This window comes from Varanus komodoensis, unplaced genomic scaffold (assembly GCF_004798865.1).
Source record: "Varanus komodoensis strain SLA01 unplaced genomic scaffold, ASM479886v1 scaffold7_1, whole genome shotgun sequence".
NCBI lineage: Eukaryota > Metazoa > Chordata > Lepidosauria > Squamata > Varanidae > Varanus > Varanus komodoensis.
The window spans coordinates 13,205,015-13,218,506 of record NW_025336479.1 but is presented as its reverse complement, the minus strand read 5'-3'; the positions used below and the strand labels follow the sequence as shown (position 1 = coordinate 13,218,506).

Below are 13,492 nucleotides of genomic sequence, written 5' to 3'. Positions count from 1 at the left end.
GAGTTTCTGCTTTTGTTTTATCCAAAGCTAATGTTTGCATATGAAATACGGCATTTTGGAGAGAACCACACATAATGGGGAAAGCAAAGCTGGGCAGGAGGAGTGCTCACCCTTGCCCTCCCCCATACCTGCACGCGCTTTCACAAACCCTTCCCCAGGTCACTTACACTTTCCCCTCTTAACTGGGCTGCAGAATTTGAAATGGGGGTGGTTGATGGAGAAACTATTTTTGTGTGTACAGGGGGGTATTTGCAAGGAAGAATCCATGGATAAAAGCACCCCATCCAGCTACTGGTTCTGCTTTGCATGTACAGATTTGGAAACAGTTTGCCAAGCTAACCTGCAGTTTCACTTTAAATTCTATGAGTTTGGTGGAGTTTAGCACTGCATAAGTGTACTTTAGGATCATGGCCTTAAGAGCTGAGTGCGATTTAAGCTTCACACAGGAGGCTAGGTCCAAGATCTTTTGAAGGCTTTTGTTTAACTGTGAAATGCCCACTTCATATTCAGTTTTTGTCCTGTAATCTCTAAAGGCCAGTGTTTGTGAAAAAGTTTCTCAGGATTGCAGTACAGATTATGTGCAATATACTTTTATTCTGTCTAGTGTCCCGTCTGTGAGAACAAAGGTAGAATATTGGTCATTTTTACTTTAAGTTATACTTTTAAAGAATTTTTAGAAGGAGTGTTGGGCTGGCAACTCCCTTTCCAGAGGAAGCCTGTAGACTGGGGACTGGTGGTGTCTCTAAAGCTGTTTTCCCCAGCAGAGTGTCCTCAGATGTACTGACTGTGCTGGCCAGGAAAAATAGGAGTTGTAGTCCCAACACATTTGGAAGGCACCAGGTCGAAAAAGTCTGAGTTCATCACACTTTAAGATAACAGTATATGTAGCAAAACAGGAGTAGGGGAAGGTTGTTTTCAGGGTTGTAAAAAAAAATCTGGAGTTACCTTTTACACTTTCTTGTATTTATATATAACTTGATATGTATAAGGTTTTGTGTGCGTTTTAACAGACTTTTTAACCACCTGATTGTGTAACATACTACTGTGAAACCTTTGACTATAGAATCCAGCATGTTATGAAGTTTTTTCATCTTGACATTCTGAAGTCACACTTCATCTTAAGGAAGGTTATTCAATAAACAGTGAAAAACACTCATTTTGTCTACTTTCTGTGTGCTCAAAAACAAGTTTGTTTACTGGCTTTTATTCATGCTTGCAAATGTGCCCTTTAATCAAGGACTCAGTTTCCATCAGCAATCATTATGGTTCTTCACAGACTTTGCAAACAAATATTTTTCACTGGTAGGGCTGACTTTATTTCCGTGGTGCTGTAGAGGTGCAGCTTACACAAAACATTATCCTGGAGTGGCCACAATGACAACAGAATTCAACTGGATGGGACATGGATAAAAGGATGAAACCAAATTTCAGGAAAAACTGGCTAAGTTTGTAAGAGAGAGTTCTGTAAATTATGGTGTAAGCATGAATGTTGATTCATTCAGACGTGTATATGAGTTGTGAACCCTCTTCAAGGAGTTACTGCCTCGAAGTCTGCTTACATCCTGCATAGAAACCAAAAGTGGCATGGATACTCAAATTTAGGGACATATTTGAATGAGGTAGGCAGACTGGATAGAAGTCTGTTGTGTTTTATGTCAAAACATTTTGTTGCATCCTATCAAATCATCTCTTAAGCCAGCCCTATGAGTAAGTCCCCTCCAAAATTGCTTGTCCTTGACAGCCCTGCTCAGGTCTTGGAAATTCAAGGCTGTGTGTTCATTCACGGAACAGATCCATCTCACAGTCTTCCTCTTCTTCAAATCCCTCTAGCATTATTGTTTTCTTCCAGTGAGTCTTGCCTTCTCATGATGAACCAAAAGTGTGACAAATTCAGCATATTTGCATGTATGTACAGATCTGAATCTAGATACAGATACTTTGCACTTCATATCTCAGAACACCCTGCCACCACAACCAGTGGCCAGGAATGTTTGGAGATGAAGTCCAAAACATTTGTAACTCTTTCTGCCTATCCCCAGTAAATTGGGCATGGGCCATACAAAAGACTGGAGCAAAGGAATTCACACTTTGTGGTTTCTGATGGTACAGCTATAGATTAGAATTTGAACATGCAATTCAGCAAATTGAGAAACTCAGCTTTCCCTTTTTTAAATATGACTGGCATTCACCCTTAAACCTGCAGAGATAGGATTGAAGGGGTGCCCTAATACACAGTAACTCACAAATTAGAGTCTCTGCAATTTTTACAGGGATCAAAAGCTGAAGTTTCCATGTGCAATGTAGGCCTTTGATCTTCATGTGCCTATCAAAGTGGAATAAACAGATGTATGCACCTGTCTGCAACCTGCGTAACTTAACACAGTTCACAGGCTTCAGCTGCTGCATATGTCCTGTTATAAGCCACATTCATCATTTGAGCACTCTGTCGTGCAAATATAAAGGAGGTGGCTCTTAGACTGATTCAGAAATTACCATTTTTGGACTTGTAGAAAACAGCCACACCCAGACACATCTTGAGCTGAAGTCTGTTTTTGACACATGCAACCCTACTATTGCATTTTTTTAAAAAAAAGGCAGAAATTTTGATCTAAATGCATAGGCTGAAACATGTCATGAATATCACTAGAACTGATCTTTGATGTAAAAAGATGGAACAAGCCTTTTTGAAGGAATAGACCTGCTAGCCTTTTCTGAGTTGGGCCTTCCAAGCAAATGCTAGCTAAATTCCAGAATTTGTTTGCTTACATTATTAATTTTGAAGCCATAAAGTACTGTAACTTGATCTATTTCCCCCAAACTAGGAGAAGAAACAATGTTTTGTCCTCAGCTGCCTCATACTGGAAACACAAATTAATAATCTAAATTAAATATAGCAGTCTTGAGCCTCAGTTTTTGGTTTTGTCTAGACAAGAAGTATGATACAAAAGCAGATGGTAGAAGGGGGTAGTTAGACAAATATATTCGACATTGAAAACAAGTGTTCATGATTCAAAATGTTCTTGTACCAGATAGCTTTTTAAATTTGGCTAAATTAGTCTCTGTGCTGTTCAAATGCAGACTGGTTTTTTTTTTATATTGTGCTCCTTGGGAAGCTTTTGCTGGACTGTGTCTAGACAGCAAGAGCCAAAGAAAAGTGTTAATTTCTTTTCCTGGTGAATTTGTGTCCTCTCCAGTGGAGGAGTAAATGCAAGGAAAGGGTAAGAGTGGCTCAGTCAAATGCAATGGAGCAAATACTTCTGCTCAGATCCTTGGAACAGAATTCAAACCCTGATTTCAGAGGGAAGTGTGACGGCACTGCCATCCGTTAGCTAGCAGGAGCTAGGGAGAATTTACACATCTTGGGCTCTTGGTTGGAACACCAGCTGGCTGACAAGAGTCTCTCTCTCTCTCTCTCTCTCTCTCTCTCTCTCTCTCTCTCTCTCTCTCTCTCATGGAGGGCGAGAGACACTCTGTTCTGCTTGGAGGTCTGGATCACACAACACATCACATGCTATTGTGTTCTTGGCACTGGGGAAGTCAATGCGTTGCAATCTGGTGTACAGTAACTCATAACAATGTCCAACAGCTTGGAAAATAGTACAGTAGAACTTAGAGAGTGTAGCAGATCATTGTATAGGATTCCAACATTTCATTTGGCTTCTGCCTAAACTATCCTCCCTTATTATTCTCTCGTGGTAATTTCAAGCCAAAACTATTTTGCCGTTCATACTTCTTCCCTTTGTGTCAGCTCAGCTGCACAAAAGCAACATCCAGGGCCAACTGGTGCACATTGTGCAATCTGGTGTAGGTCGGCACTACCTCATGCCTAAAGAACGTGCTCCATTGTGGCAAGCGAGGCGTGGTCTACGAAAGCTGAAACCTGTAGTAATTACTATTAAGCTGTAAATAAATGACTCCCTTTGGATAGCAACTTCATATACGCAGTTAGAGGCATGTCTTGTGTAACAAGTAAGAGCAGTGTGGGTTTATTTTTTTATCAATATATGTGTGCAGCTGCATTCAGCTCTACAATACGAACATGTAGGGTGATGGCAAAAAGAAAAAAAACATAGTACACTCACACTTTCTATCATGTACTCATTAATAATGTGAAGCAGTTTTAAAGCTTCTTCACTCTGAGTTTGCCAAGGACCAATGTCCTATATTGTGTTCTTCACCATCGCAATTTGGCCAATTTCCAGCAAGGTCAAATACTGAAGAAATTGGAATGGTTGAAGATGGGAAACGTAGGAAAAATAAATATTTTCTTACTTTTTTGCAAAAGAAATACAGAATTAGACAAACTTCTTAGTCTGTTACATAATATTTTGTTTTTATTGCTCATTTTCCAGTATGACTAAAGGACTGGGATCAGTTACTGTTTCTCGAGCTGCTTCTCATACCCTCTTGCTGATTCTCTTGTAAGTTACATCACCACATGTAGAAATCTGCAGCAAAAATAAGGCAAACATACTGAACCTGGCAGCTGGAATCAAACATATAGCCACTGACCACCTTTTCATTCTGGAATGCCTTGTGCAGCTGAATTCTCCCTCCCGCTTCTTTACAATTGAGAATGGCACAGAAGTTACTATGCCTTTAAAGAGGTGGGGGTGGCCTGGAACACATCTTCTTCCAGCCTGCTCCAAAATAACCAGTTTTAACCTGGTAGCTGCACACTGTTCCAACCCACTTCACATAAGTTTCCATATTTAAACTACATGGAAGTGTCTTGATTCTCAAGTTCCCAGTTCACCTGGTAATAATGCAAAGACTGCTAAATCTCTGAGTTAAGAATTTATGAGGGCTCTTGAGATTTGGTCACAAACAGTAAAGAATGTTTTGATAGAATTGGGTTGCTGGAAATCACGGCATCCTGCTCTTGCCCCTGGGTTGTCCTGTATACCAAGGCTGGAGTCAAGAGTGGAGATGGTCCCCATAGAGATCAAGAGGTTTGGGATGTTGTTCAGATTTCCAGGGGACCAAGCAACCTACTGGTATTGCCATTTCATAATGGTAGCTGTTAAAACTATTGCCCTCCACACCTTTTACTATTGAGTCATGTTAATACAGTGATGTCAAGCCTGAGGCCTACTGACTAAATCCAGGAAGGGTCATAAAAAGGCCACACGCCCTTGTCCTTGTCCCAGTCCTTACTCTAATTTTCAAGCATTTGGTAGCTTCCAAACTTTGTTGGGGCTCTTCCCCCATTCTAAAGCTGAACTGCCTCTTCTAAGGCTGAAGAAGAGCTTTAAGTTAAAATAGGCCCCAATCATTTTTCCTTAGGCCTGCCCATGACTGGAATATAGCCTCCAACAGCTTGCTGAAATTGAATTTGACCCGTGAGTTCAAGGAGATACAGGAGCTATGACTTAAGTTTATGGACACTCTTTGAACAAGCAATTTTAGCATTATACATTCCACTTCCCAAGCAAAGTTTTCAGGAAATTACCTCAACTAGTTTGCCCCCAGCAATCTCTGCAGTGTGATGATAATTAGGGAAGTCAGCAACCACTTTTCCACCTTCCATTTTAACTGTTGCCTGAAATGAGATCAGCATATGTTAGTTGTCATACTGGCTCAAGCCAATTAGGGAGAACATTTAGATGAAGTAGGATTGTGCCAGGCCAGCCCTCGCTGAGTATGCAAATACTTGAGCTTGCACATTACAAAATCAGAAAGAACTAGGGGGGGAAAGCTTAGTAGAAATTAGGAAGAGATTTGAATCTTATCCAGGCAAACTGTGACTGTTATTTTAGGCTATGTATGACCATCCCAAATATTCTCCAGAACATTCTTTAATGGTATAGTACCTCAGGAAGCCCACTTGGGGACCAAACCTAACCACCACCACCACCCGTCTCCCCAGGTGACTACACCTTTTTCTCCAACTTCACCTCTTTTGCCCTAACTCACCTCCTTCCCCCTATTACTTGTGCAGTGGATTTCTAGATTTCACAGTATCTTTCTCCATTCTGAAAGATTATTTTCTTATGTTGGTACTTTTGATATGCTGATCTTGCTGCTTTTGCTTTTGCCCCCTCCACCACTGGAACGTGGCACCTGAGAGCTTCTCTGAAATGAAATTCAGCCCTCAGACTAAAAAAAAAATTAACAGGTTGCTTGGAAAGGGGTGGGATATTATTTGGTCCAGCCCTGCAAAGGCAACATTCATAATTTGCAAGGTAGTAAATAAAATTAAGGCAAGATCCAGACAAAATTAGGGCTTATGTTTTGATAGGAAAGTTAAACACATAGTTATTCTATGCCATAGTAATCCACAGGGTCTTTAAAAGTGCTTGGCTTTGACTGGATTTTGCCACTGTGTTACAGTGTGCATGGGTTCCTGAAGGCCTAAGACCCAGAAGAAAATTAAGAATGAAAAAGCATGATGGGACTGACCAGACTGAGAAAACCTAGAGGCCGGGAGTGGTTGGAGAATGGAACGTAACAGGTAAGTCCATGCTGTACCATCCAGAGAGAGAATGGAATGAGATGAGTGAGTGTGTTCAAGATAAAGACCTGCATGTTCTGGGTCAGCCCTGCTCAGAGGAGTTCACTGTTCGATCCAGTTGGACTAAGCTGATAGAGTCAACTTTAAGGTATAAAATGACTGGGCTTTCCAGCTCCCGTGTGTGCCAGAATAGCGCTGCAACGGGTCACCCACAGTCCTGATGGATCCCGAGAGGGTCTATTGGCTGTGAGTATGAGTGTTGCATGAATGCGAGTGTGAATGAGGCCTCTTGATATTGTTGCTGATGATTGCTGAACTTGTATTCTTATACTTCTGTATTCTTTATATCATAGAATAAATGTTACATGCATAGTATTTAAAACCAGATCTGGCGTTCAGGCTCTCTTTGAGAAGGACTTTCCTTGGAAACCTGATAGTCTCCACTTTACTGAATCAAGGACCTACTTTATTACGGTCACAGCTAGACCTATCACAAAGTGATGAGTGTCATCATGGTGACAAGGTGTGTGGAGGAGGGATGGCCTTTCAAATATTTGCTAACTTTTTAAAAGGAGACAATCACTACATGCGCTACAATTTCAAAGTAATGCCATTTGTGCTTGTGTTTGGAGAGTAAGATTTGCCTTCCCATCCATGTTTGCATGGCAAGCTTTGTTTTTGTTGTTATATGCTATTAAGTTGTCTCCGACTTATGGCAACCCTAGGAATGAAAGCCCCCCAAAATGCCCTGTCCGTGACAGTCCTGTTCTTAAAAATAAGAGTGAGCTCTTTGAATCTCAGTACAACATTTTTCAATGCAGGTGATACATTCATCCATTCATTTACCTTAAATTTTTTGCCGACCATTGTCTCCATTTCTGATTCCTTGCCAATAACAAATTTATTAGTAGTAGTCGTCCCTCCTGGGTAAATCTGGGACCAGGTGAATTCATCTCCATTATGAATTACTTCAGTAATGATCTTGGCATTTTTTCCCTTTTCAATCAAGTCAGGAGAGAGACCTAGAACAGTGGAAATACATATTTGTTTTTCGTCAGTGTTTTATCTTTTCCAAAATGGCTGCTGTGGGGGAGGGCTTGCCCGCTCTCAAGTGGCTGCCGTGGAGGGCATGGCCGGTAACAAACAACCACATCCCAAAGGAAAAGTGGTGAGTCCAAAAGAAAAGTAACGTGCTCATGAACCTAAATACAAGACAGAGGTATGATCTGAGTGCCAAATTACAAAACCGCTCTTGTGAACCCACATTCTTTTCCTCAAACATCCACTTCACAGAAGACGTGACCCAGAGACAAGTAGCTTGGCCAAAAAACAAAGCAGAGGATAGTGGGGGAGACTGAGTCCCAAATGGGAAATCACATATTTGTCCCCAAAACAAAACACCCATTTCACAAAAGGTAAGCTAGTGATGCCCAGACATACATACCACAAGCAAACAAGCCAGCTAGCACACATCAGAACTCATGAAAAAACAGGGGAAACATTCACACAACACAGGCAAAATCTCCCTCTTCCTCTGCCTCCAGGATGCTTCGCATTGCCTTGATTTTAACCCCCAGGATACTCCACATCCCCTTCCACTTCCCTTTTCTTTTTTTCTGGGTGGCTGGGTCTGCCTCAGAATGAACCACTGAGAATGAAGCATAGAATGAGCCAGTCATCCACAATGTTTATTTCTGAAGGATGCCTCAGGGACCTAAGCGGGACTGATAGGCATTCTTGGAAATAAAATGGTAGTCATGGCCAGCAAGTGGCTTTGCAACATGCTAGACATCTAGCAACAAAAATTACTAATTTACTAATTACACTAGTTGCTGACTAAATTTGCAGATGATACCAAAGTGGGGGCAGTGGCCACAGCTGAGGAGCAGGTGATCCAGATCCAGAAGGATCTGGACAGGCTGTGGAAGTGGGCAGAGGACAACAGGATGGCATTCAATGTGGATAAGTGCAAGGTCTTGCACTTGGGACACAGAAATAGGTGTCACAGGTACAGGATGGGGGACAAGTGGGTGGAAAGCAGCACACGTGAAAGGGATCTCAGGGTGCTGCTGGACTGCAGGCTAAACATGAGCCAGCAGTGTGATGCGGCAGTCAAGAGGGTGAACGCCACCCTTGGATGTATAGCTAGAAGTGTGGCTTCCACATCTAGGGAGGTGTTGATTCCATTCTACAAAACTCTGGTGCACCACAACTGAAGTGTTGTGTCCAGTTCTGGGCTCCACATTAGAGGAGAGACAAAGCTAGGTTAGAAATGGTCCAGTACAGGGTCACAAGAATGGTAGCCAGGTTGAGTAGAGATCGGGGAACTGGTTCTTTGCAGCCTGGAGAAGAGGAGACTCCAAGGGGATCTTTTAGCAACTTAGTATGTGAGGGGATGTCTTGTGGAGGAGGGCCATGACCTGTTCTTCCCTGCAGTGGAGGGCAGGATGCACTCCAATGGGGCAAAGCTCAAGGAACCAGGCTTCAGGTTGAATGTCAGGAAGTATTCCTGACAGATAGGACCCCAAGGATATGGGATGGACTTCCAAGGGAGGTGGTTGAAGCCCCATCAGTGAGGGTATTCAAGGAAAGATTGGACAACCACAAGTTGGAGAATACATGAGCAGAGCTGGCTGGAGCCGAGGGTCAGACTAGATGGCTCAGGAGGACCCTTCTACCTCACTTTGTTTCTAAAAATTAAAAATAAAAGCAAGCCTTTATAGAAAAGAAGAAATCATAAGGTTCAGGAAGGATGGATGGCACCAAGCTGGCAACCTCAGCCATAGAATGTTCTAGTGAAAACAGAACTCCCCCCCCCCTTAGCTTCAGCATTCACAATAAATGAACTCTGAATACAAATTTTAATGTAATGTTAGTCTCTAGATGTCTCTAAAAAAAGATTTTATCGCATTTTGTTCATTTATTTATTTCATTTGTTCTTTTGGGTGGGGACAAATTGGATATTGCAGGATTGCAAATTATAAATTCCCAATTATTTATAATTTGTGAATAATTCTGAAAATTCATAGACATTCACCTTTGGTATCTTATATATGCACAAGTGGAAGCAATATCATTTTGCTATCTTATTGAATAAAGAATAGACAGCAATAGAAAAGAATGCAAGCGTTTGAGTTACAACAAAATTCTGTCATCTTCGTGGCATGGAGGGACATTCTGTCTGCTAAGGCATCTTGAAACCTTGGAACCTTGAAAGCTTGCACTAACAGATCTCAGTTAATGGTACCCCAAGCCTTGAAAGCAACAGGAAAGCAGCATTCTTTTATCTGTCCAAGTAATGACCTAAGTGAGTAAAGAGAAGCATCTAGTGAATACGTACCAATGCGCTTCACAAAATTATCATAGTTTTCATCACTTTCCACTTCATATTTTCCAGAGAAGCTCATGCTGTCTTCTGTGGTACAGAGAGAAGACTTTCAGTGGAGAATTGCTGTGGCTCTGAAGACTGGAGCTGACCTGCCTCAGGAACCTTAATGCTTCTGCTTTATATAGCTTTCTCAGCTTAAATTATCCACCCTAAACACATGACACCATACACATCCTCCATCGTACCATCAAACAAGGAAATAGCTCTGTATTATCTTTTTACAACAGGGGTGCAGTTTTGCATGAATCACTAACACTGGTGTTATTGACCCTTCCAAAAAGGTTCATAAGTTTTCTAGGGAGTGCTTTTTAGAAAGGCTTTCCCAAGTATGTTCAACGTAGCAGTGGTTTTTTATCAATAACAACATTATGGTTACAGAACAGAAATTGTACCTTTTTTGGATAAAATAATTGCTGTGTTGTCATCTTGGTGAATGATGAGAGAACTTTATAGTCATACTATTCTATTGACCTGGTGTCTCTAAGCCAGGCATGGGTAATTTGTGGTTTCACCTCCCCACCCCACCCCCTGCTGTTTGGCCTACAACTTCTGCCAATGCAAGGCAGCATAGCCAAAAGTGAGCAATAAAGAGAGCTATATGCCAAAACATCTGGCGGACCCTACTTTAATCTAGGGCTGGGCAGAATACAGATCTGGACTTCAGCTCTCAGGAACCACTGCCAGCATGGCCAGTTGACAGGAATGTTGGGAGCTGAAGTCCACAACATTTGGAGATCTATTTTCTGCCTGCTCCTGCTATACTCTGTTTTGTATCATTCATAATTTTACAAGCCTATCTTAAACTTGGTTGTGTTGTGTGTTTTGTAGTTTATGGTAAGAATAGCTTCAACTATTGGGTGGTAATAAAATATAATGAATGAATAAATAACATCCCTATCCATAGTATTTTTTTTCCCTCAGTGTGGTAAATTTGGCTGCCTGTTTCTACATCTTGTCCAGTGCTAAAACCTCCTTTCCAAAGTGGAGAGTGACCATAACTTTACACAGTGTTCCAGATATGGCTCCTGGAAAGAGCTATGTAACAGTATGATTCTTGCCATTTACTCTTAATCCCTTTCCTAAAGTCTTCCAGCACTGAGTTTGCCTTCGGCATCTGAAACAGGAGTGGAGATAATTGGCAGTGGCTGGCTAGGCTTCTGGATCAGGAAGCACCGAGTAGCACTGCTCCCCCAGCAAGCCTTGCCTAAGACCCACTGGACTCTCCACTCCACCTAAAGCCTCCACGGAAGACCATGGCATGGCCAGACCAGTAGTCCCTCCGCTCTGCTGAATTGATGCAACAACATTAGGTCCTCTCCCCTTGGCTCGTAAGACTTGACACTTCTTTCAGGTCATGAAATGATTGTATTTTGTCTCTTTATAGATAAAGATTAATTAGCATTGGTCTATAAAGGGGCAGTTTGAGAGAGAGGGAGAGATGGCTGCACATTTAACCTACTAACGTGCCATCAGTAATCCATAGTGTAGAACACCATCTTCAACTGGTAGAGTAGAACCAAGTGAGTGGCACCTGGCCTAAGTGAGGTCATTCCACCAGCAACAGCACTATTTTTCTTTGTTGGATTTATTTTTCAACAAAATGGAGAGTAAAGGATGATCCGGTGTGAAAAAGTGAGAGGTCATAAGTAACTTGGAAAGTGCCTTACATGAAGGCAGATCATTGGACTATCTAGCATGTATTGTCAACACTGATCAGCAGCTCTCCAGGGTTTCAAGCAGGAGTCTTTTTTTGCCCTATGTAAAAAATTCTGGGGTTTAAACCCTAAACAAAGCATATTACTCTACCATTGAGCTATGGTCCTTCTCAAGGTCCTAGATCATAACAGTTATGTAAAAGAAAAGTATTTGCTAAGAACTGCACAACACAAAATGCACTTTCCCAATTCCCCCCACCATACAGGGGGTTGCCATGTCTCAAGTTTGGTGTAAGGTTTGTGGATCCATTTCCAGGATAACAAATTTAAGGGCTGTCAACTCGTCTCAGATTATTACCTCTGCATTTTGGGACTAGCAGCAAAGCAAATCACTCTAACATTTGAACATGCTATTCAAGAAATCACATATTATCCTGAAAGAGAAAATATTGCATAAGGTTTTGTGTATGGGCTTTTAAAAAAACTCCCCTAACCTTCCAATGTTTTTAGTGGGAGAAAGTGTGAAAGAGGGACTCCCTTTCCTTCCCTGCACCCACCTCCTAGTTGAGATGACAGTACCACTTTCAAGAACCAACCAAGGAGGTGAATGAACTCAAACAGTCATTTCCAGTTTGTGCTGAACTTGCAGTCTTGTTTTTCTAGCAATAATGCCAATAACCTTGAAGGTCTTCATCTCATCTGGCAGCCACAAAACTGCTGGAAACCAGATAATGGCTCTGATGCCTCAATTTTATGTGTGAGTTGCCCTGTAGAAATCACATTTCAACATTCATTTCCTGGCATTTATGGGACAACAGTGGTTGATGATGTAATGGGGCATTTGTGCCAGCTGCTTGTGACAGGTCTGGCTATACTATAATTGTTTTAGCCGTTGAATTGGTTTTTATATTTTGCATTTTGAAAAAGAAATCTGTTGCTTTTATGCTGTCCTTATGTTATTTTTATCTTACTGTATTTTGAAAATTTCTGTGAAGTGCCCAGAAAGCTTCAGCTATTGGGCAGTATAAAAATTAAATGAAATAAATTGCTCTAAACATCAAGATGCTGATATACATTCAATAGGCTACTTGGATTCAAATCCGATGTTCGTGCATTTTAGTACAAACTACTGCTATGTCATACTGGGAAATGAGACATGCCAAACCTTTAAGAAGGCCATCTCATAGAGGAGGAGGCTATCAGTGGCGACTAGGAATGCTCTCACCAGTAGAACTAGTGTGCCTCTATATGCCAGTTGCTGGGAACACATATGGGAAGGCACTACTGCACTGATGCTCTGCCTGCTTGTTGATTTTTTATTTATTTGTCTTGTAAGCTGCCCTACTAGCCATAGGCTCTCTGAGCTGCTTACAACATGTGCATCTTGCAGGCTTCCCATGCATTTCTGCTTGGCAACAGGAATGGTAGACTAGATCAGCACTTTGGCTTATCCAGCACAGTTGTTCTTATGCTCTTAGTCTTAGAAAAAGTGCATCTGCACTTCATTTTGGCTAGTGCCTAACACTTCTACTACCTGCATCTTGAACTGAGAGGTCCAGTCTAACAGCGTGATCGACACTATTTGAACTTGTGCGTGCTACTTAAGATGCACTCTTCATTCACTGAGAACATGAATCAGGGTGTGAAATAGACCTGAAAGTTGCATTCCATGTACAGGCAGAACTTGTACGAACACTCTATAGCAGTGTTTTTCAAAATGTTCTCTCTTCATGAAACATCTGCACATCTGTCATAGAACGCCTGTGTATTGCGGAAGATTTGGAGGTCACAGGAGGTCTAGGAGGTGCACTCAGTTTGTGTAGGATGTTCACCAAGCCTATGGAATACAAGGATGCTCCAAATGAATTGGAAGCATGCCCCAAAATACTGTGGCTTTGATGAACAATTTTTCTTTCAGGAAACATTGTCTGCTATTACTTGCCTTTGCAATAATTTTCCTGAACACAGTTTGAAAGCCATTGCCAAACAATTTTC

The 13,492-nt window shown here is 41.6% G+C and overlaps 1 protein-coding gene across 2 annotated transcripts in view; it reads right to left on the bottom strand.

Moving 5' to 3' along the window:
- Nucleotides 1-4,312: 4,312 nt before the first annotated feature.
- FABP6 (fatty acid binding protein 6) overlaps nt 4,313-13,492 on the bottom strand; it is a 28,274-nt gene continuing 19,094 nt past the window's right edge. For both annotated transcript variants that reach the window (XM_044453563.1, XM_044453562.1), the window contains 4 exons: nt 9,795-9,869; nt 7,301-7,476; nt 5,453-5,542; nt 4,313-4,448 (listed from right to left, as the gene is read on the bottom strand). In XM_044453563.1, the coding sequence (XP_044309498.1) occupies nt 4,398-4,448; nt 5,453-5,542; nt 7,301-7,476; nt 9,795-9,861 (384 nt within the window). In that variant the 5' untranslated portion in view covers nt 9,862-9,869 and the 3' untranslated portion in view covers nt 4,313-4,397. The remainder of the gene's footprint in view (nt 4,449-5,452; nt 5,543-7,300; nt 7,477-9,794; nt 9,870-13,492) is intronic.